The following is a 22,525-nucleotide window of genomic DNA, read 5'->3' on the forward strand; positions in this document are numbered from 1 at the left end:
AAAATTGTTTTATAGGTTTAGATCTGATTTATGATAGTGGACAATGATCAAACACACAAAGGTTAAAATCATCCTCCTAGTGACTCCAAATCAATTCTACAATCTAGACTCCAATGGAGGAATGAACCTAAAAGAACTGTATGAAAATATTAGGTTATTAACTTGGATTGTTTTTTTTTTCCGAAGAAAAAAGCCGAACTTTTCTATTAGAAAAATAAAAAAGTTACAATCAGATGAGTGAACATTCAGCAAAATTCTGCTTGAGGCAGAGAGAAACAACCTCCTCTGTGTTGCCATCAACATGTCTTAAACAAACACTAAAAGTTCTCCTGTACCCGGCCTGAACAACCATATCAAAAAATATAGTCAAATCTGTCTCAGTGAATCTGGGTCTCCTTTTAAAGGAAAACAACCCATAGAGTATGCATAAAAAACAAAGATGTCTCTAATACTCTTCATACTGTAAAGAGAAAAACAGAAAAGGGAAAAAACACAGGTTTTCATATGCTGCCAGTACCAGATAAAAGTCCACTGATACCTAGCGCATTTGCAGATGTATTCAAAAAGCATTAAGTGTAAGGGGGAAGATCCGACACACGGATCTGGTCCTGAAACTGCTCTGTTATCCTCCACGAGCCCAAAACTTGTTGCAAACCTGCTTTAGAATACCTGTCTGCCTCTTCATTTTTATCCCTGTAAATATGATCAATGGAGAAAACATTAAAATAAAGCTTTAAATTTTGAATTTCCTCAAACAGTGGCATCAACATATAATTCTGGCATCTATATTTCCCATTGATCCAATTTACAACATTTAACGAGTCTCCAAAAATCTGAACTGTGAGGATATTTCTGTGAATGAGCTAGCAAAGGAGAAGTTTTAAGGTTGATAGTTCTGCAAAATTGTTTGAGCCCATCCCAAGGCCCACTGAGGCTTTTAGCGAGTGTGAGGGGCTTAAATGGATAATAATTCCCGCTCCAGTGGAGTTATTTTGGGCTGCCCCGTCAAAGAAAGCCCATGGGATCCCTTCTCTGATATGGACTTCCTTCCGCTGGTTCAGATTTGAGGGACCTTCCGGCTCTGGAATGTTGGCAAGAATGGCTGAACTCTGTATTGCGATTGCTTCCGCTGGAGTGGCTTTTTCTTTAAAAATGCTTCGATTCCTGGCTATCCATATGCCCCAACAAAGGATGGGAGGGAGGTTCCTCAGATTCTTCTCAGGGTAGTGAGTCCACCAGTATTCCCAAGCAGAAGAGAGATCTTCCCCTTCCCATCTTACGTTTATGTTCAAGAGCTTTTTTGTTTCATCCCAGACTTGTCTTGTGAAGGGGCAGACGAGAAATAAGTGAGGGATGGATTCAGAGGCTGCAAAACATAAGGGGCATCTACCCGGTCCCTGCTTGAAGCGAGCTTGAAGAATTTCCCAAGAAGGAATCTTGTTTTTTAAGGCACACCAGAGAAAGATTCTAGCTTTTTTGGGGCACTTCAGTTTAAACAAAAGCTTTGCCCACCAAACAGGAGGATCCCATCCCTTTCTCTTCATCAGGAAGTTATAACCAGCCTTTGGGGAGTAGGAGCCCGACTCAGCATGAGCCCAAACCAGAGAGTCTGGCTTGTCCTTTAATCTGACATTTGATCTTTTGAGTTCCTGAAGGAAAAGCCGCCACTCGTTCCTCCAAATGGGATCAATGCCCAGGTCCTCTTCTGATTTCCATGCCTGTCCCCAGATGGAAGACAGCCCCATGTTTGCTATCTGATTTAAACTTTTGATTCCTTTTGCGTCTAGATGGGTGAGAAGACCAGGTGATAAGGCAAAAAATTCGTTGCACCCTACCCACGGATCCCTGCCAATCCGCAGATTTTCACCATTCCCCACCTGCCATGCTAAACCTTGTTCAATTATTTTAAAAGCCTCTGTAGTGGCCTTCCAAATAACAGAGCAATTTCTACCTTTTTTGTTTGGGCTCCTAATCCAGTCTTCAAGCGGAACTGGATCAATATATTTTCTTTTTACAACTCTAGTCCAAAGGTTCTCCGCATTTATAATTCGCCAACCTGATTTTGCTGCCAAAGATTGACTGAAGTCAAAAAGATGCTTTACACCCCAGCCTCCCCACTCCTTTGGTCTAGCAATCTTATCCCAGGCTACCCAGGGTAGCACTGAGTCCTCCTTAGATCCAGACCACAGAAACCTGCTACATATCTGCTTGATTTTATGAAGGATCCCTTTGGGAATCCAAGTCAAAGTAGCCCAAAAAACCGGTATAGCCTGAAGAACAGAATTTACCAAAGTAAGTCTTCCTGCCCGCGATAACCACTTGAAGCTCCAATGGGATATCCTTTGTTCAATTTTTGCCACCAACCAATTCCAATCCTGCTTTCTATATGAGGTCGGTTTTAGCCAAAACCCTAGATATTTGAACGACCGATCCATATTGCAGATTTCAAAAGGCAAGTAGGATGTGATCAAAATCTCCTCTTGCCTGTTGAAGCCTTCCATAATTAAATGAGACTTCCTGGGATTAATTTGAAGCCCTGTAGCTTTCAGAAACAGATCAAGAATGATTTTAAGCTCATTGATTTCATTTATATTCCCATTTGTGAATAATAAAATATCATCAACAAATAGGAGGTGAGTTATGAGTAAATTTACAGCAACTTCCAAACCTGTGATCAAACCTGATCTCTTGGCATTTGAAATCAATCTACTAAGTCCTTCAGCAGCCAGGAGGAAGAGCAAAGGAGAAAGAGGGCATCCTTGTCTCAAACCTCTTTGGCTTTTGAAAAATTGAGAGGCAACCCCATTTATCAACACAACAAAACTTACATTTGAAATGCACCCCATGATCCAATTTATAAACTCCACCTTAAAGCCTAGGTGAGTCAATAACAGTCTGAGGTACGTCCAGCTGATCCTGTCATAGGCTTTGGATAGATCAATTTTTAACACAGCCCCTTTCTTTTTTGCTTGTCTGATGTTGTGGATGGTTTCCTGGGCCACCCCTATAGCTTCATGAATTTGCCGACCGTCCAAGAAGCCAAATTGTTCATTGGAAATACATACAGATAGAATAGGTTTCAGGCGAACCGCAATGATTTTTGCTATAATCTTGTATATGGTATTTCACAGAGAAATAGGTCTGAAATCTTCAAAAGATTCCGGGTCCTCTTTTTTTGGGATGAGAGCAATGAAAGTTGAATTAAAAGGGCCATAGATTTCTCCTTTCTTCCTTGATTCCTCCACTACTTCAGTAAGCTCTTCTCTAATAGAATCAAAGAAGTGAGAAAACAGCTCTATGGTCCAGCCATCCGGTCCCAGGCTTTTATCTTTTGGCATTGATTTTATTATGCTTTCTACTTCCTCCTTATTCACTTCCCTAAAAAGGTTTTCGGCTTCCTCCCCCTCCACAAACCGAGGGAAAGCTTGGGCTGTTCTGATAATTTCAGCTAATGAAATCCACCCAGGGTCAGAAAAAAGGGATTGAAAATGGTTCTTTCCCAAGTTTGATACAGCCTCAAAAGAAGAAACCTCCCTACCTTCAGGGTCCTTTAGCTTCCATATAGTATTTGCATTTTTCCGTCCCTTTGCATAATTATGGAAGAATTTAGTGTTTTCATCCCCCGCTTTCAACCAGATAGCCCTACTTTTCAATCTCCACTCCTCTTCTCTGTCCAGTAGAATCTTTGCTCTACTCTTTTCTAGAGCCAGAATTCTTTCTTTCGACTCCTGAGATACATAAGCATCAGCTTCAGGATCTTCTAAAACACTTAGTGCATCATCAATAATGACCAGCTCCTCATTTTGTTTTCTCCTTCTGGCTGAGGCCCATTCGATGGTTGCTCTCTTAAGCCTTTTTAAATTCTCCATAAAATGAGCTCCTTTGTTTTCCGGAGGGCAAGGGCCCGGATGCCTCCAGGTATTCCTGAAAAGCTGATTAAAAGACTCCTCCTGAAGCCAAGTGGCATTGAATTTGAATGGAGCAGCCGGTTTTGGAGGGGGCTTGGAGAGTTCAAGAAAGATGGGAAAGTGGTCTGAATTTTCCCCTTCACCCACCCATTGTCTGAACAGAGGAATATTTGAAGCCAACATTTCATTGATGAGGAAGCGATCCAGTCTTTTTGCAATTCTCTCCTCTCCCGTTCTTCTGTTTCTCCAAGTAGGTTTAGCTTTTATGATATTTACATCAATCAGTTTATGAGTCTGAAGAGCTTTTGTGAAAAAATCTGACAGAGGATCTTCCCTCGCAGAGGGCCCCCAAGCTTCAGCGATCCCCAAAGAGAAATTTAAATCTCCCCCGATTATCAGATTTTTGTTTTTTAACAGATCTTTTGAAAGAAAATCGTTCCAAAAAGGGACCCTTCCCTGACAGGGTCCATACACATTGATAAACAAAAAAGGATAATCAAACTCAGGAGAAATGATCTCCATACCTAGAACATGAGACAGACCCCAGAGATTTAAAACCTTTAATCTTCCTTCCTTAAAACCAATAGCAAGACCGCCTGAGTGACCAGAAGCATCTAGTGCTATAAATACCCAACCCGGAAAAAAAGAGCGAAGAATAGATTCGACATCAGCACTTTTGCCCAAAGTTTCCTGGAGGAAGACAATATCCGGGTTATGTCGAGAGATTAGATCTTTCAGAGCTAGTTTTTTGGGTTTACTAGCTAAACCCCTACAATTCCAAGAAAGGCAAATCATTTTATAACCGTCTCAGGGGTTTTAGCTGCTCTAAGCGCCCCAGGAATCGACATTTGTTTTCCATCAGCCACATCAAATTTTGCTTTAACTTGGGCTTTAGATAAAAATGATTTCCGCCCTCTACCTTTCTTAAGGAGACCCCTAGACGTCTCAGTACCAAGACCACCCACCGACTCCAGGACATCATGAGAGCAAGCAGGTCTCTTACTGAGGGATCTGAGGTTATAGTGTCGGACAGGAGAAGAAAGACCCGTACCCTGACTCATCTTAGGGGTATCCTCACAGTTCAGGTTTAAAGAAGGAATAGCATCCGAAAGAGATTCAATGTTTTGAAGAGTATCATCACAATTTGATGCCAGAGGGAAATCCGAGGATATACAACCGATAATTGATTCGGAATTTAAAGAAAAATTGAGTGGTGAAGACTGCATACCGGATGGTTCATCTTCAGTAGGGACGGCCGGAACATCAGTGGGCTTTTCCTTGAGGGGCTGGTCTTCTGCAGCTCGAGCCGGAATCCCTTCCTCCCGAAGCAATCCCCCTTCTGACTGGGGAAAATGTTCTTCCTGATGCTCTGCTTCTGGGTTGTTCGCCTCCACCGGTTCCTCGGTTTTCCTCAAAAAACCCTCCCATTCCTCTTCTTTATTCGGCGTCCTCCTTCTTCTTTTTCCCAAAGGGCAGTCCCTTGCCAAATGCCCATACTCATGACAACGGTGGCATCTGAAGGGAAGGAGTTCATAATCCAAAGTCTGCTCGAAAACATAATCCTTATACTGCAACGTGACCGATTCTGCAAGTCCTTCTTTCAGATTAAGCCTTACTAAGATCCTCGCCACCGCTCTTTCAAAAGTATGAAGAAAGGATCTATCAGCATCCAGATAAGTGCCCAAATGGTTCCCAATAGACATAAAGACGGAATCCACCCATAGGAAAGGAGGTAAATTTGGAGCCCTGACCCACACAGGGAATTCATCTACCTTCTCCTTTGAAGCGTCGAACAGAGGAGACCATCTTTTAAAGAAAACAGGCCGATTCCCGAACGCCCAGTTCCTCCCTTCGACCCATTCCATAGCTTCCTTGCTGTCAAATCTTACCATGAACCAACCCTTAACCAACGTGGCGGTCCTGAAAGAATTTGCCGGGGTCTCCAGCCACTGACTCTCTGCCCACTGCTTTAAGAATTTTCCGGATACATACCTCCCTCTGGCTCTACCCACAAGAGTACACTCTGCCACTTCCAGAGCATCCTCTACCTGAACGTCCATACCTAGAACCAAGTTTGTAACCCGCTTTTTTTTCAAAGGTTTGGCCTTCTTCCTTTTTTCCCCTACCTTTTCTGATTCCGGCTCTGATTCTCTGCCTCCTGAGTCAGGGTTCGTAGTTCCTACAACCCTTTGAGGGCCGCTTCCATCTTCCGCATCTTGCTGAACCTCATTACCGGAAGGGGTTTCAATCAAACCTTCTACCGGGCTCCCCGCTTCTCCTGCTGCCGAAAACCCGCCTACCTCCGCCTTGCCGGATACGAGTGGATTGGCAAAATCCCCCTGATTCGATGTCTTACTGAAACCGGCGAGAGCCCCCTCCGCCCTTGAAATGCTCTGCGAGGATTCCTTTGAAAAAAGGGCTCTGTTTACAGCCGGATGGCTGTTCCTGTCACCCAAGTCTTTCCCAGCAAATTGAACACCCCCTATAGTCCTCCATATCCCTTTATTTTGGGAAAAATTTATAATATCCTCAAGGCCACCAGACGAAACGAAGATTTTTGAAGGGGAAAAGGACTTACTGTCAGGTGAGGCAGTATTCTTGTCTCTCAGCGGACCTGACCTTGCATGAGGGATTGCCTCCTCCGAAACCTTGCCGACATTTCCGAAACCGCTTGCGAGCTCCAAGCTCTCGTCCAGTAACCCTTTAGCAGTTTTAGAACTCCACGAACCTCCACCCAAGAACAATGTGGACGCATGGCTGTCTGAATGCCCAAAAAACTTGTCGATGTTCTGCTTCGTGACCTCCTTTCCCCAGACCGAGAGTATATCTTCCAGAGCTGGGTCAAGGTCCACCGTTTCGCTTTGTTTTACCATGGTAAACAGCCCCCGTAAAACCCTGACACTGCCTCACAACCGCTACCCGGTGAAAACAGCAGAAACCGCCTGTGAACAAAACGGCTTTGACCTCTCCAAAAGAAACAGAAAAGGAAAATACCACCTAAAGGGTTTCCACAAAATAGAAACTGCTAAGGACAAAACCCAAACAACGCGAACCGTAACCGTTCTCCAACATCAAACCGTTAGCAGTATTTTACCCAGCTGTCTCCCTCTCCGCTTGTCCGCAAAGATCGACCTCGGTGGATCCGCCAGCTGCTACAAAACCCCCGTACCTGCATGTCCTTTCCTGCGCCACCTGCATCACCTAGGCCTATGGCCTAGGGTTCTCGTGGAACAGGTTAAATATTATCGCATACATGGGAAAAAAATCAGTCAACCCCTTAACTTATTAATAAATAAAAAAATCTATTAACTTGGATTGTTATCCAAGACATTATGTTATTTCTCATTGATAAAGTTTTTCAATGTATATTTTATTTTAGAGAAGATTTTAGATTAATTTTTTATTATTTCCCTTTGAAAAGTGTAGATATAAAGTCTCCTTACACATTTGAACAATAGTCTTCTAACTCTTATGAAGATCATTTTCCAATTGAGGAGCATCAAACAATCAAGACTAATCATACAATCCCTATACATATTCCAGTACCTCATAAAGTTCCTGATAGATATAAGCCACTCATCTTACCTCCTACACTCCATGCTTTCCCTAACAATTATTACAAGTATCTCCCTAGGTTTGATGGAGAGAATGGTATCACTACTCAAAAACATATTCAAGGTTTTGAGAATTATTTAGACTTATTTGAAATTGATGAAGATGATGTTATTATCAAACTTTTTTTTCTTTCTTTGCAAAGTAGAGTGAAGAGTTGGTTCAAGAATTTACCTATTTCAATCATCTCAAATTTCCAACAGTTTGTCAAAAATTTCCTTGATAGATGGATAATCAAAGTCAATCTTTTTGTGATCATAGAAGAAATATAATCAGTTAAAAAGAAAGCCAGATGAAACAATACAACAATTTTCAGACAGATTTAATCAATCTTATTATTCAATGCCATCAAATATAAGACCTTCCCCTGATTCAACTCTTTTGCATTACCTAAAAGCATTTGATCCAGAGATAGAATTTCAACTAAGAGAAAGAAACCCCTCAAAACTAGAACATATGCAGAACATTGCAGTAGATGTAGAAGTTAATCTGCAAATTAGAAGAGAAAAGTTGAAAGCAGAAGCAGAGGAAAACAACACTGCAGAGGAAGAACTTGACATTTTGATGAAGAAAATAGAGGAAAGGATGTAGAATATCGCCATGAAAGATGATTTTTTTGCTCAAAACCACCATGCCACATTTATTTCACAAAAGGAAAAGGTTGATATTCATGAACAAATTGCTACTAACTCCAACTACCATAGTTCAAAAGATAGATTCATAGAGCAATATATGGAGGAGCAATCTCCTGATCTAATATGTATGTTTGATGACATTACTTCTTTTGATGATTTTCCCAAATATGATCAATATGATGATAATCATGTTCTTCAAATCCAAACTAACTTTACAGAGCAATCAGAAGCTAGTTTGGAGAATAAGGAAATCTAGTTTCACCAGCTTGAAAACAGTGACCATCTAATCCATGTTAGCTATGAAAGTGAAGAAGAAAGTGCAGAAAATTTGGAAATAAGTGAAGCTTCTTTGCTAGTTTGTTTTGAATCATTTCAGTTTTTAAAAGCAATGTGGTAAAAGAAAAGGATGAGGAGCTTGTAGAAACCTATGAAGTTCCATTCAAACCTATATGTAGTAAGTTGCAGCAATCCTTCCAAGTTCTTTATGATCCAATAGATGATAGGTTGGATGATGAATGCAATCAGAATTTCTCTCCATTAACAGACTATAATAATCAAAATCAAGATGATAAAAGTTTCACCAGACAGACATTACAATCAGTAGAAGTATCATCACAAAGCTCATCTGAAATTCTACAGGGTGTTAAAGATAGAAGTGATATTTCAGTTTCATGGCATGGAAGCGATACAAAACAAATGTGTAGTTGCTTAAATCAGTGGAACAATAGTGTATATATTTTGGAAGATCTTTTTATACAATTTTTAGAACCTGCAAAGGAAAGCAAGTATTTCCTTATCTTCTTATTAGTTGACAAGGTTATATTTGGCCTTAGAACCTCAGTTTTAATCATAAACAAGCCCAACCAACAAAATTCATCAGTGTATGTAATGCTTGAGTGGTTGCATTGGTTGTTTCATTTTACCTAACCAGTAGTTAGAAAGCTGATTAGAGTAAGTAGGTAGGATTTCATTTTGAATAAATTCAGTTTTCAGCAACAAGTTTATGTTAGATCAGATTTCAGTTTGCAGAAAAGGGTGTATTTTCAATTCAAAAGTTTAGTCACAAAGATTATACAACAGAGCATATACATGTGTGGGATTGGCCCAATGGATCAGGCTACTAGTCGATGGTGTTCTTGACATTTCACAAGGAAATGTCATCCCCAAGTGGAGCCACTATTAGGTTCCTATACCAATAGGAGTCATAATTTTGAATGACTAAGATTAAGCTTGTAATATTGTACATACCTTTTCTTTCTACAAATGTTTTCCATATTATAAAAAAAGTAAAAAATGTAAAGAGGGTATGTCCTAAAAGATAAATCAAATGACAAAAAGAATAGGAGAAGGTCAAAAAAATGAAAGCATATGAACCCCCAAAACAAAAGAGACCATGAAAGTGTGCAAGTCAAAATGCCACTACTATTTACTTTTATGCATAATAATGATTGTGTGTAGCTTGTTATTCATGCCACAATCCATGGTAATCAAACCGTTTAATCTTGATTATACCATGCTTTGAATTTTATGTTTATAGTTAGAGAATAAAATCTGACCAAACAATTCAATCTTGGCAGATCATTAGATAGGTAGAGAAAATAAAAGGAGCTCATCAGTTTAATCTGAGTCTTTAAATGATATAAGGTTAGAATCAGATAGTCTACTTTGTAAAAGAAAAGGATTGATAAGGGTTTGCTAGCTTAAATGCACCCTAAAATGAAGAAAAAATGGTAGGGTAGGTAAATGGGTAGGTAGAAGAAAGGTTGCAGAAATATCAAGTGATTACACAAAAGAACTTATGTCATGTTTAAATACATCTTTCAAATGTGCATAAGCAGTAAACAAAGCAAGGACAATGGTTTACAACCTGGTTTATTTAACATCACCTTAGTCATTTCACCCATTTACTTACTAATTTCCCATAAATAAGTTCAAAGTACTTAAATCCTTTAAGTCAAAGAGATTCATAGAATTTCTCTGACTTTTGGTGGGACCGGACCCTCGGCTTAATGAATTATTGATACAAGTGCTAGAATCCCCTTCATAAAATCCATTTCCCCTCATCACCCTAAGAAAACCCCTTTTCTTAAGGTCAAACATCCATGTACCTAGGAAAAGTGAAAACCCCCCATGTAAATCCCTTTTCGCTCAAAAACACACAAAAATCCTTTTATCCTAAGTATAAAGCATAATCGCAAATATTACACTTTACCTTTTTACTTAGGAAAACCCAATCTGCCCATTGCATTTCATATTAATTATTAATTTCATTATATAAATCTCGATATCACCCTTTTCCTGTATATAAACTAAATCCCTATTTAAATACCGCATCCGTTAGTTTTAAATAAAAACTATATGAACTACCCCTTATCCCGACTAAACATATAAATCCCCCATTAATCTTAAATAAACCCGAAATTACTTCTGATTAAAAGCTTCGGGCCCCCCTTAGGCCTCCGTACATTTCAACAGTGCTTCTTTATTGACTCGACCACCGTTCGATCATTCGTGCTCAAATCCAATGACGCGCAGCCGTATCGGCCTCACTCGATGCCCAAACTTTTACCCAAAGAGTTAAACTCCCTCATTAAACTTGGCCTGATCACTTTAAACCTGCGATCAATCCTTAAATAATCTTATACTGCCGAATATTAAAGCGTTGGGCCCCTACTAAACCTGAGCTTTTATAACCCATGCGTTTCCCTTGCTCGATAGTTGTTAGATCAACCTCCCGCCCATCGAACGACCCAAAGCCATACCGGCCGAAGCCCGATAGCCGATCTTTATCTGCCCGATAAGGCAGTTTTCCTCGACACCCCGATAGCTACGTGTCATGCTCTAAAGCACATTGGGTGACCCCTACTAAAAACCATCCACGCCACTAAAGTGGTCTGACGACCCTCAAAACTGCCTCCCCGTCGATCCGATAAACCGCCTATCCTTCATAAATATGGATTTCGCGCCATATTCAAAAATTTCCCGTTAAAGACTTTAAACTTTGAAAACTCGTGTTTTCAAGCCTTTCACCTGTTTAACAGTGTAAAACCATAAAATCCTTCAGTGCCACCCTCAACCTCTGTAACACCACTTGACTTTAGATTATGTCTAAAATGCTACCATGACCCCTTTCCTAGGTGTCCCTCTGCAAATAAAGCAATCAAGTGCCCTTCCAGTGGACTGAAATTTTCTTAACAATTGTTGAATTTTGCAGGTAGTCAGTCGAAGACTAGAGCTTGGATAAATAATTCTAATACTAGTCGCAGAACTTGTTTACTCCAAGACTCGACAGGAAATCTTTTCAAAAACCTGTATTCAGAAGAAGAACATAGTTACACACAGAGCTGAGAAGAAAACAATCACACAGAGCATTGATAGTCAAAACAGAGGAACTAGAATGAATATGCAGTTAGAAGACAAACATATAAAACATTTAGAGACTTGATCAATATCCATTACCATATGTTGATACATATAAAAACAAAACAATTTACAGTTGAAATACACAGTAAAAAGTTAAAATGTACAGTAAAAGTAAAAACATACTAAAGGATATTGACAGATCATCAAATTAATAGTGTATCAGATGAAAGAGTATCCGTAAAAGTGTATTAGATTGAAAAATCAAAGTGAAGATAGATTAAAAAACAGAGTAGAAATGGTACATTTTCCAGAAATTTCCTGTTTAAGTCATTCTTTTTCAGAAACTATTGTGGCCAATCCAAGATGCATTTTGAGAAACTAGAGGAGGTTTACAAAAACCTATCTCACGTTTTACATAGGTATTACAAAAAGGGAGATAAATGTATATCTTCAGAGCCTATTTTTTAGACTATTCAAAGTCCTGTTTTTGACATATTTTTGCAGAGAATATTGTGAATAGCTGGAGATGAATTTTTGGAAACTGAAAGATATTTATCTCAATAACATACGTATCTACAATAATCCCTTTCACGTTTTACATATCTATCTCAGATTGAGATATAAAAAAGTATCCTTGGACCCAAATTTTTGCAGAATTTCTGGAGCTTTATGTACAAAGGAAGCAGGCAGTTAGTGACTTGGAAGCCTCATCATCAATTAAGAGTTGCTATCAAATTTGAATTTCTCTTCTTTGTCACCATAAATCCATAAATATAGTGCCGAATAGATTCATTAGTTTTGAGTGTCCTTTATTTAAGTTCTATTAATGTAAAACAATTTGAGATATTTGTAAAACCAATCTTAATATTTTTTCAAGATATTTTAGTTTAGAATTCGTATAAATACTTCTTCATTTGAAGTATTTTGGGTGGATTCAAAAACATTTCTATAGATTTTTTTCTATCAAATCAGAAATTCTATTGTATCAATGACTAGATTGGCTTTCTGGATCAAGGAATAAAGATCAGATATTTTATAGGATTTTTGTGTAAAGCGAAGTGCAAATAAGTATTCTCTCATGTTCAATGGTGTTTTTCTTCAAGTTTTTTCCATAATATTTTATGTATCTCTAAAATATAAATGTTATAACATGAAATGATATTTCAGAAATTGCTTAAATGCGCTCTGTCTTGACCGTTATGCATTATTATATATTTTCTTCACAAATCTAAGTTAAGGAATTCTTGATTGCTCCTTAGTTTAGGTGACTTCTTGTGATCTATAGCAAAGGATTATTAATTGCCCTTTGTTCATGATTATCCTCTATTCTTCATTCTGATCCTTGTCTAAGGATTCTTAAATGCCCTTTCACCCTAGCTAGAATTACTTCACCCATTAAGCCTAAAGATATGCGTTTTGCTCTACTATCTTGCCCTGTGAACATTCCCTTTAATGAATTGGTCCAGTTCTGCTATCCATTTGTTGATTCCATAGCCCAATGGCTTAAAGACCTTGCTCTATCCGTCTGTTCCAAGAATTCCACCACCCAACCTTCAATTCAAAACCAAAACTCCAATGAACATTAATAACTAGCCTAAAATCCCAACAAACAAAGCTAAATCATATAGAGAGAGCCCTCTCTGAGCATCAGGAAGGCTAGGTCCTGATCTCCAAAAGTGGTTAGTGGTTACCCCAATGATCTTCTTCTTTAACCTTGGGAAATTACTCGGTGATAACACCTTTGTAAGAATTCCCGACTCAAACAAAATATTCTTCTAGAATTGCACACATCTCCCTTAGGAGGGCACTCTGGAATTTTAAAAACTTACCACAAGGTTAAGAAGGAAATTTTTTGGGATGGCCTTAAATCTGATATTCAAAAGTTTGTGGCAGAATGTTTGGTTTGCCAGCAAAATAAAGTTGAGACAATTAGGACTTCGGGTCTATTATAACCTTTATCCATTCCAAGTCAGTGTTGCTATGAGGTCTCAATGGATTTTATCATAGATTTACCCTAGTTTGAAGGAAAGAGTGTCATCATGGTAGTAGTTGATAGACTTACCAAGTATGCACACTTTTTTGCATTATCTCATCCTTTTAAAGTCAGTATAGTTGCCTTTGCATTTATGGAAACAATTCAAAAGCTTCATGGAAACCCAATGATTATTGTAAGTGGTAGAGATCCCATTTTCACTGGAAATTTCTGGACATAATTATTTTCTTGTCTTGGTACTCAATTAGCTCATAACTCATCTTATCATCATCAATCTGATGGGAAAACTGAGAGAGTTAAGAAAACACAACGGGTCAAGTGGTTACCTCTATATGAATGGTGGTATAACACTTCCTTCCATACTGCAACAAACATGATCCCATTTATGGCACTTTATGGATATCATCCACCATCAATCACATAATATTTAAGAGAAAATTATAAGGTTCAAGCAGTGGAAGATCACATAGAGCATCAACAACAAGTTATGCAACTCTTAAAGGATAACCTCACTCTTGCATAGAATCAAATGAAACAACAAGCAAATCAACATCACAATGAAAGAAGTTTTGATGTAGGTGAGTGGGTATTTTTATGGATACAACCATACCAAAAAATGTCCCTCAAGCAAGCTAAGAAGGATAATAAATTATCACCCAAGTACTACAGTCCTTACAAGGTGTTGTAAAAGATTGGTACTATGGCATACAAATTGCAGTTGCCTACATCTTCCCAAGTACACCTGGTTTTCCTTGTTTCATGCTTAAAGAAGGTCATCAGTGACAAGCTTCCAGTTCAAACAGTCTTGCTAGAACTTGACTAAGAAGGAAAGATCATATTCGAGCCTAAAGTAGTCATAGAAACAAGAAATCGACAACTATGGAATCGATTAATTTCAGAGTAGCTCATTAAGTGAAAGAACTTACCCGCTGAAGATTCCACATGGGAGGGTGAGAACTTTATACAGAAGCATCCATAACTACTCAAGCGTTGAGGACAACACTTTTTTGAAGGAGAGGGACATGGTAGGTCCCTATAATACTAGTGTAGACCCCTTATTGTTATTTTTAGTGTATCCCTCTTATTGTTATTGTTGTGCTCATGTAGCCCCCATATTATTATTGTTGTGCCCCATAGAATCTCACTAGTGTTATTATTGTGCTCTTACATTATTATTGTTATGTAGGCTATGATTATATTGTGACCCCTTAGACTCCTATATATGTAAAGGAGGTATTTTCATTTGTATCATCCAAGAATTGTTCATTTATGCAATGTAAATGATGTTTACCCCTTGAAGAGGATACTTTTTAAGTCGTTCATCTATCTTTTATTTTATTTTGTGAGTTGGTTGAATAACATCATACCTCACCATTTTGGAAGGATTTTTGTCCCTAAATGCTTCCACTGAATGAGATGAGGAAAATTTTCCTCCACCTTCTCCATGGAGTATCATTTAGCCTTACCTAGAAGCTTGTTTTTTAACCCAATCTACCAAAGGTCATGTTGATCCTATCTTATAGTTTTGTACTTTTTTTGCAAAATTGTATCCATTATCAACTCTACTTGAGCATCTAGAGCTAAGTCTTCTATGGAAAGTAGGACCTGCTCTTCTCGAGCTGACATGAATGACCCATAGAAATTTATTTTTTCCACAAATGCACATGTATGGGGGTAGATTGCATTTGTAGGTATTGTCTCCTACCTTTTCCAATATTTCAAAAGGACCATATCACAAAGCCTTGATTTTCTTACTAGGGCCTTGTAGCCTCTCCTTGTTCAATTGTAACCATACTCTATCTCCCACTCTAAATAACTTATATGTTTAGTCTTGATCATGTCTATCCCTATACTTTTCTTACGGCTTATTTAATGTCTATTATACTTGTAAATGGATCTGCTTAATCTTCTTAACAAATTTCTCTACTCTTAAATCATACCTTGTGAGATCTTCTCCCACTCCTTATTTTCCATATGCAATGTCCAAAGGTGAAGGTGGAAAATTGGTCCAGGTGGATATTGGTGGCCACTTGCCTATTCCACTTAGACCTCCAACATCGTTTCATTTCAATTTCCTAATTTTTGGCACAATTTCCTATTTCAGTAGTTTTCTATTTTTGGTAGTTTTTCAGGTCTTGAACTTTTGGAGTCGTTTTGAGGCCCTAACTAATGTTTTTTGGGGAAACATATAAACGTAGATCCCATGATAGATGTTTGTAGTAAAAAATTGTTGTCCTCGGATAAACCTTTATAATGGGCTATTGTGTGTTCCAATAAGAGATCGTATGCCAAAGTTATTGTAACCACCCCCTCTGACATTTGCCTAATTTCACCGGCTTGCTAGGGTAAACATGAGACGAAGAGTTACTATGTGAGACCTGATTTCCAAGATGCACTTATAGAAAATGGGGTCCACATGTCCAAAATTGATTGAAGACAACCAGTGATACATGATCACACTGTTATCATCCTATCTTGACCCAACATTTTTTATTTCTAGCTTCATTTCCTTAAATTTAACAAAACTTTCTATTTTTGATAATTTTTCAGGTTCTAAACTTTAGAGGCCATTTTGAGGGCCTAAATGACATTTTCAGGGAAAATGGTAAGGCTGAAAAAGTGCCAAGATCCTTCTCACTAAATATATTTTTTGGCTCCTCATGGAGATATTTGAGACAATGTATTATGATAGTCAAATGGAGATCGTATTGCAAAGGTACGACCCCGAGAAGTTGGAGGTCCAAACTACTCATTTATACAAAAACTTTGTGTACACAGTGCATGTAGGTTATAAATACATATATGTCCACTAATTCAATGAGCTCACTAGAGAATCATCAAGAAGGCTCTATGCCCTCTCCACATAGTTGCAACAACACTTATTATTCTATACATTCATCAACCAATCAATAACTAACATAATTCATGACAAGAGCCACAGATGGTACACATGATATAACCAACATATAACTAGAAAACAAACAACATAGGAATCATGATAACTCAGTTATAATATCACCAACAAAATCACTACAAGTATACATGATTCACAATAGAAGAATAGTTCTTATTAATATATGAAAATACCAACCAAGTTAGGGACTTCCATGTACCACCCGACCATAGATTGGGCCGAACCAAATCTCTTTTTATCCAATCACCCCCATGCCATATTCCAAGCATGAATATGGTATCTCATGGAATAAAACAAGACAATCCCAAACCAGGGCTTTTAGAGGCCAAACCACCTCAACCCTCAACCACAATTATTCCACCTCTATGGTTGGACATAAATAATGCCAACCAGATCAGTCTCTACCCAAGTTGTCCAGGGCTCCAGGAACTAGTAACTCAACCACAACCTTCCAAGGCTCCAGAGTGTTTGTCCAACCCGAATTCAAGGACTAGTAATTCAACCCACCAAGGGCTCTAGAGCGTTTGTCCCAACCTAGGCTTTAGGACTAGTAACTCAACCTAAGTTGTTCAAGGGCTTCTAGAGTGTTTATTCCAACCCACAACCATAAGGAATTATGAGTACCAATAAGAAAAAAATCAAGTGGAAAAACCCACAACACCATGGCTATCTAGAAAATGGTAAGGCAAGGTTAAAACCATAGTCAATCCATGCCAATATCCATGCCAGTGACAACATATAACTAGATAATCACATGCATGTACCATGCATCCATAAATCAACAAGGAAATCACACATGCAAGAGTATGAGAGAATACTATAGTGCTCCAAGCATGCTACAAGAATTATCTAAGTGTGCAAGAGTATGAGAGAAATGAGAGAATATAAGAGAGCTTCAAAACTAAACTGTCAAAAAGCTAGCAACTGATCCTTGGAAGCTTTTTTATCATTGAGGCCTCTATTTTCTTCATTTTCCTTCAATTTCTCTCTCATGCAAATATGTGACCTTTCACCTTTATTTTGTCCTATTTTTATTTATTTGATAAATAAAATGCCAATTAATGTCTCTTTTCCTTTACCAATGCCTTTTCCAATTTCCATAGCCATTAATTAATTACAAATGATACCCATCACTATGTTTTTCCCAACATTCAACTTCGAATACATGTCCCATGACCTTGGTATTATTTTTTTATTTACATAGGAAATCAAACAGGGGTTGTTACAAACCCCTCCCCCTTGGCGGAACAATGTCCTCGTCGGTCAATGACACCTAAACACATGTTGCCCATGGAGATTTATAACACAGCTCGATACAACATTTGCATGATATCATACTACCGAGACCATGACAATCATACCATGAACACCATACTGCTTATTGGAGCTTTATAACACAACTTGATGTGGTATTTAGAACACACACACACATACACATATATATACATGATCATATCAGAACATCAAACACCTATTTTAGAATACATCTGTTGAACCAGTGAATAGAGAAGGATACATAGCCTGCATTTGATCAACCATCTCCCATGTAGCTTTATCAAGCCCAAAGTGCTTCCACTACACTTTAACTTGCTCGATTGCTCAATTTCGGAGCATGAGCATATTTTTCTTCAAAATGCAATGAGGTTTCGAATGGAATTCTTCTTCTAGTTCCACCTGCATTATAGACCAGTCAATCACATGATCAACATCCTTCACATATTTCTTAAGTAATGAAACATGGAAAATATTATGGACTTTCACTATCAGAGGTAGTGCAAGTCTGTAGGCCACTAGTCCAATCCTCTCAAGGATCTCGAAAGGCTTGCAATATCAAGGTGCTAGCTTGGCACATGATCCAATCCTCAAGGAGTTGTTCTTGGGCTTGATGCACAAGTACACATGCTCCCTAACCTGAAACTCTTTAAATACCCTGTGATGATTTAAATAACTCTTCTGCATGTCCTATGCTACCTTCAAATTCCTCTTGATAGCCTACATTTCATGCTCCATATTTACCAACATATCCATTCCAATAAATACCCTATTCACTGGATCACTCCAGCTAACGTGAGTATTGTAATTCCTCCCATAAAGTGCCTTAAATAGACTCATCTTTAAGGATTCCTGATACCCATTATTGTATGCAAACTCTACCACTGGAAGATAATCTTTCCACTTTCATTGCTAATGCATGACATACATCCTCAACATGTCCTCAAGGAACATGTTAACCCTATTTGTTTATCCATTTGTCTACGGATGATTGGTTGTACTAAAGGCTAACTTTGTCCCCAAACCTGCAAACAACTCTTTCCAAAACCTGGAAGTGAACTTGGTATCTCTGTCTGACATAATCTTCTTAAGGATGCCATGCAATCTCGCTATCTCCTTGATGAAAATTTGAGCTATGTCACTAGCTATATTAGTAGACTTCACTGGAATGAAGTGACCTACTTTTGTCAACCTATCAACCAAAACCATAATAGAATCATGTTGTCTAGATGTCTTCAGCAAACCTATAATGAAGTCCATGGAATTGACCTCCCATTTCCATTCTGGAATTGGAATCGGCTATAATAAACCACCTGAGTGTTTGATCTCTACTTATACCTATTGACAATCCAAACATTTAGCCAAAAACTCATCCACTTCCTTTTTCAAGTTCGACCAATAGTAAACTTCTTTACAACTGTCAAAATCTTCTAATATCTCGGGTGACCTGAATATGCTTAACATGAAATTCCCTCAAGATAAGATTCTTTATCTCACTGTTTACTGGCACATAGATCCTATCCCTAAATCTCACCAAAGCATTTTCCATGAGATGATAATCCACATCTTAATCACATGTACCCTGTTGTTGTAACACGTGCTTAAGCTATTGGTACTTGTCATCCTACTGTCTTGCCTGCAAGATCTGGTCCTGTAAATTTCTCCCATATGAGCTCATAGTTGCCATGTGATTTACTTGTACTCTTATGCTAAGAGCATCTACAACCCTTTTCTCCTTACCCTTAATATACTCGATCTCGAAATCAAATTCACTGAGTGTGGCTAACCACCTAGCTTGGTATTCAGATTAGGTTGTTCAAACAAGTATCTCAACCCACTATGATCACTCATCAAAATGAACCTCCTGCCAAGAAGATACTGCCTCCACATCTTCAGTGCATGAATGATAGCTTCCAACTCAAAATCATGTGTCACATAATTTTTCTCGTGTTCATTCAGTTTCTTTGACTCATAACATACTACCTGTCCTTCCTGCATCAGAAATCCACCAAGTCCTCTTTTGCAAGCATCTGTACATACGACAAACTCTTTATTTGGATATGTGATCTTTATAACTGGGGCATTTGTAAGCAATTGTTTTAACTACTCAAAACTAGATGCACATTTCCTTTGTCCATTCAAATTTCTTTCCTTCTCTCTACAAATATGTAATAGGATAGGAAATATGTGAGAATTTATTGATGAACCTTCTGTAATAACCTATTAACCCCATAAATGATCTGACCTCATCCACATTTCTAGGAGGTCCCCATTCCATGATATCTCTGATATTTTCTGGGTCTACTGGTATACCTTCCTTGGAAACCACATGCCCCAAATAATTAACTTGTGTTTGAAATAAAATACACTTACTAAGTTTGGCATGCAATTGACGCTCTCTTAGAAATCTCAACATTGTTGCTGGATGTTCTGCATGCTCTTCCTCATTCTTAGAATATATCAATATGTCATCAATGAATATTATCACAAAATTGTCTAGGTAAGGACACAACACACTATTCATCAAACACATGAAAGTAGTTGGAGCATTAGTTAAACCAAAAGGAACCACAACAAACTCATAATACCCATACCTAGTCTGGAAGGCGGTCTCATAAATTTCCTCTTCTTTGGTGTGTACCTGATGATATCCTGATCTTAGATCAATAGTTGAGAACATTACTACTCCCTTCAACTGATCAAACAAATCGTCAGGTTGCGGTAAAGCGTACCTGTTCTTGATCGTCACCTTGTTCAAATTCATGTAATCAATGCATAACCTGAGAGTACCATCCTTCTTCTTCAAAAAAAAAATTGGTGCACCCCAAGGCGACACACTTGGCCTAATTTATCCCTTATTAAGAATTTCGTTAAGCTGAAATTTCAATTCCACTAATTCTAGAGTGCTCATCCTGTATGGTTCCTTCAATGCTTGTGCTACTCCTGTCATTAATTCAATATAAAAGACCACTTCCCTATGAGATGGTAACTCTAACATATCCGTTGGAAATACATCCTGAAACTGTCGCAAAACCATATACCTATTCAAGGCTTCAACATCCTTAACATCGTTCCTTTGTCTCTAGAAATATGAACTGAAAACAATACACACCCTTTCCTGCTACTATGCTTTTCCTGCATAGCTATAACCAATCTCACAGATGTAGGTTTCTTCTTACCTTGCAAGATTATCTTCTCTGCATCATTGTCTAAGCACTCAATAGCCTTATCATAGCAATCTACCTTAGTCCTGTGAGAGTACAACCAATCCATACCTAAAAATATAATGTGTGATCCCAATGGAAGCACATTTAGATGCGTTTATGTAGATATACCATTCAACTCAAATGCACAAGATCTTACGTAATGATGAACTCTTTTCTTAGTACCTGTAGTCAACTACACCAACCAAGACTCTGCATGCACTTCTTTATTCAAGCAACACTTATTCAACAGCCGAGACTGATATAACTAGATGTTTAATGATCATACTGCCTATTATCCAATGCTGCATAAATATGAGGAATACTCTGTCCAACATCCCCAACTGTTTGTGCCTCCTGAGCACTATAAATCTACAATATTCCACCTTGATATTGTGGACAATCTCTCCTATAATGATCCTTGCCATAAGTCCAACACTGGAAAGGATTCTTTCCATAACCCTTTTTTCTAATCCTCAGACTGAAATCCCTATCGTTTGTCCACTACATTAAATTTCTTTTACGACACAATATTCACCTTGTCATTTGTATCTTGAGGTTTTCCTCTCTTCTTAACCCACTTTTCTTTATTCTTCTCATTAACTTTCTTGTTAGGTCCCTATACTACTAGTGTAACATATTATTGTTATTAGTGCAACCCCCTTATTATATTGTTGTGCCCTTAAATTATTATTGTTATGTCGGCTCTGATTATATTATGACCCCTTAGACTCCTATATATAGAAATGAGGTCTTGTCATTTGTATCATCCAAGAATTATTCATTTGTGTAATGTAAAGGAGGTTTCCCCCTCAAAGAGGCTTATTTTGAAGGCGTTGAACTCTCTTTTCTATCTTTTTGTGAGCTAGCTTCATAACATTTGGTATCAAACCTTTGGATTCTAGGGTTTCACTGCTCCAAATAGGTCATCGTGGAATTTTCACTATAATTTTTTCACTACAAAGTTCTAGAAGCTAAAAACAAAACCCATTTGAGCCGAAATTGTTATAAACCTTGGGTCCAACTTTCAGATCTTGTCTCTTTATATTTTTTGAAATATGATTTGAGGAAGTTAGGGTTTTTGAAAGCTCCAGAATTCCATCTCAAACAGGTCATCATGGAATTGTCGCTACAAGTTGTTTTTTACGAAGGTTAAGAATCTAAAATTAAAATGCATTTGAGCCGAAATCTTGGTGAAGCTCGGGCCCGTATTTCAGATCTTGTTTCGCTATATTTGCAGAGATACAGTCCAAGACATTTAGGGTTTTTGCAGGATCCCTAATTATATCTCAAACAGGTGACCTAGGGAAAATTGTCATAACTGTCTTCCTAAGTATCAGATTGAAATTTCATAAGAAGTTACAAAAAGAGGATGACCTCTAGTTTTCTTTATAATAGTTTCAGGTCCTAATGTTGAAACAATGACACGTGGCATGTCATACAATTTCGCTCTACTAAACCAATATATAAATAGGTCATGGTAGGAGATTGGGCATAACTCTTTTTTCGGGAATCCAATTGCGATCAGACTTGCGGGGTTAGAAAGAGGACTCAGAGGTCTAGCACAAGCTGAAATTTTAGAAGTGGGAGATCCGCAATTACAGAGTTATAGTCGTTTCAAATTA

General features: G+C 38.1%; 1 protein-coding gene across 1 annotated transcript; it reads right to left on the reverse strand.

Annotated features, from left to right (window-relative positions):
- Window positions 1–229: 229 nt before the first annotated feature.
- LOC149237712 (uncharacterized) lies at window positions 230–6,781 on the reverse strand. The gene is made up of 4 exons (XM_089369361.1): window positions 4,712–6,781; window positions 3,249–4,598; window positions 930–3,110; window positions 230–340 (listed from the first exon to the last, which is right to left on the reverse strand). The coding sequence occupies exons 1-4, from the start codon at window positions 6,779–6,781 to the stop codon at window positions 230–232; spliced, it is 5,712 nt and encodes a 1,903-aa protein (XP_089225487.1).
- Between the last annotated feature and the right edge of the window lie 15,744 nt (window positions 6,782–22,525).

Source organism: Pinus tabuliformis, chromosome 8, assembly GCF_031772625.1.
Source record: "Pinus tabuliformis cultivar Carrire ecotype Pingquan chromosome 8, CPIR1, whole genome shotgun sequence".
In the NCBI taxonomy this organism is placed as follows: Eukaryota; Viridiplantae; Streptophyta; class Pinopsida; order Pinales; family Pinaceae; genus Pinus; species Pinus tabuliformis.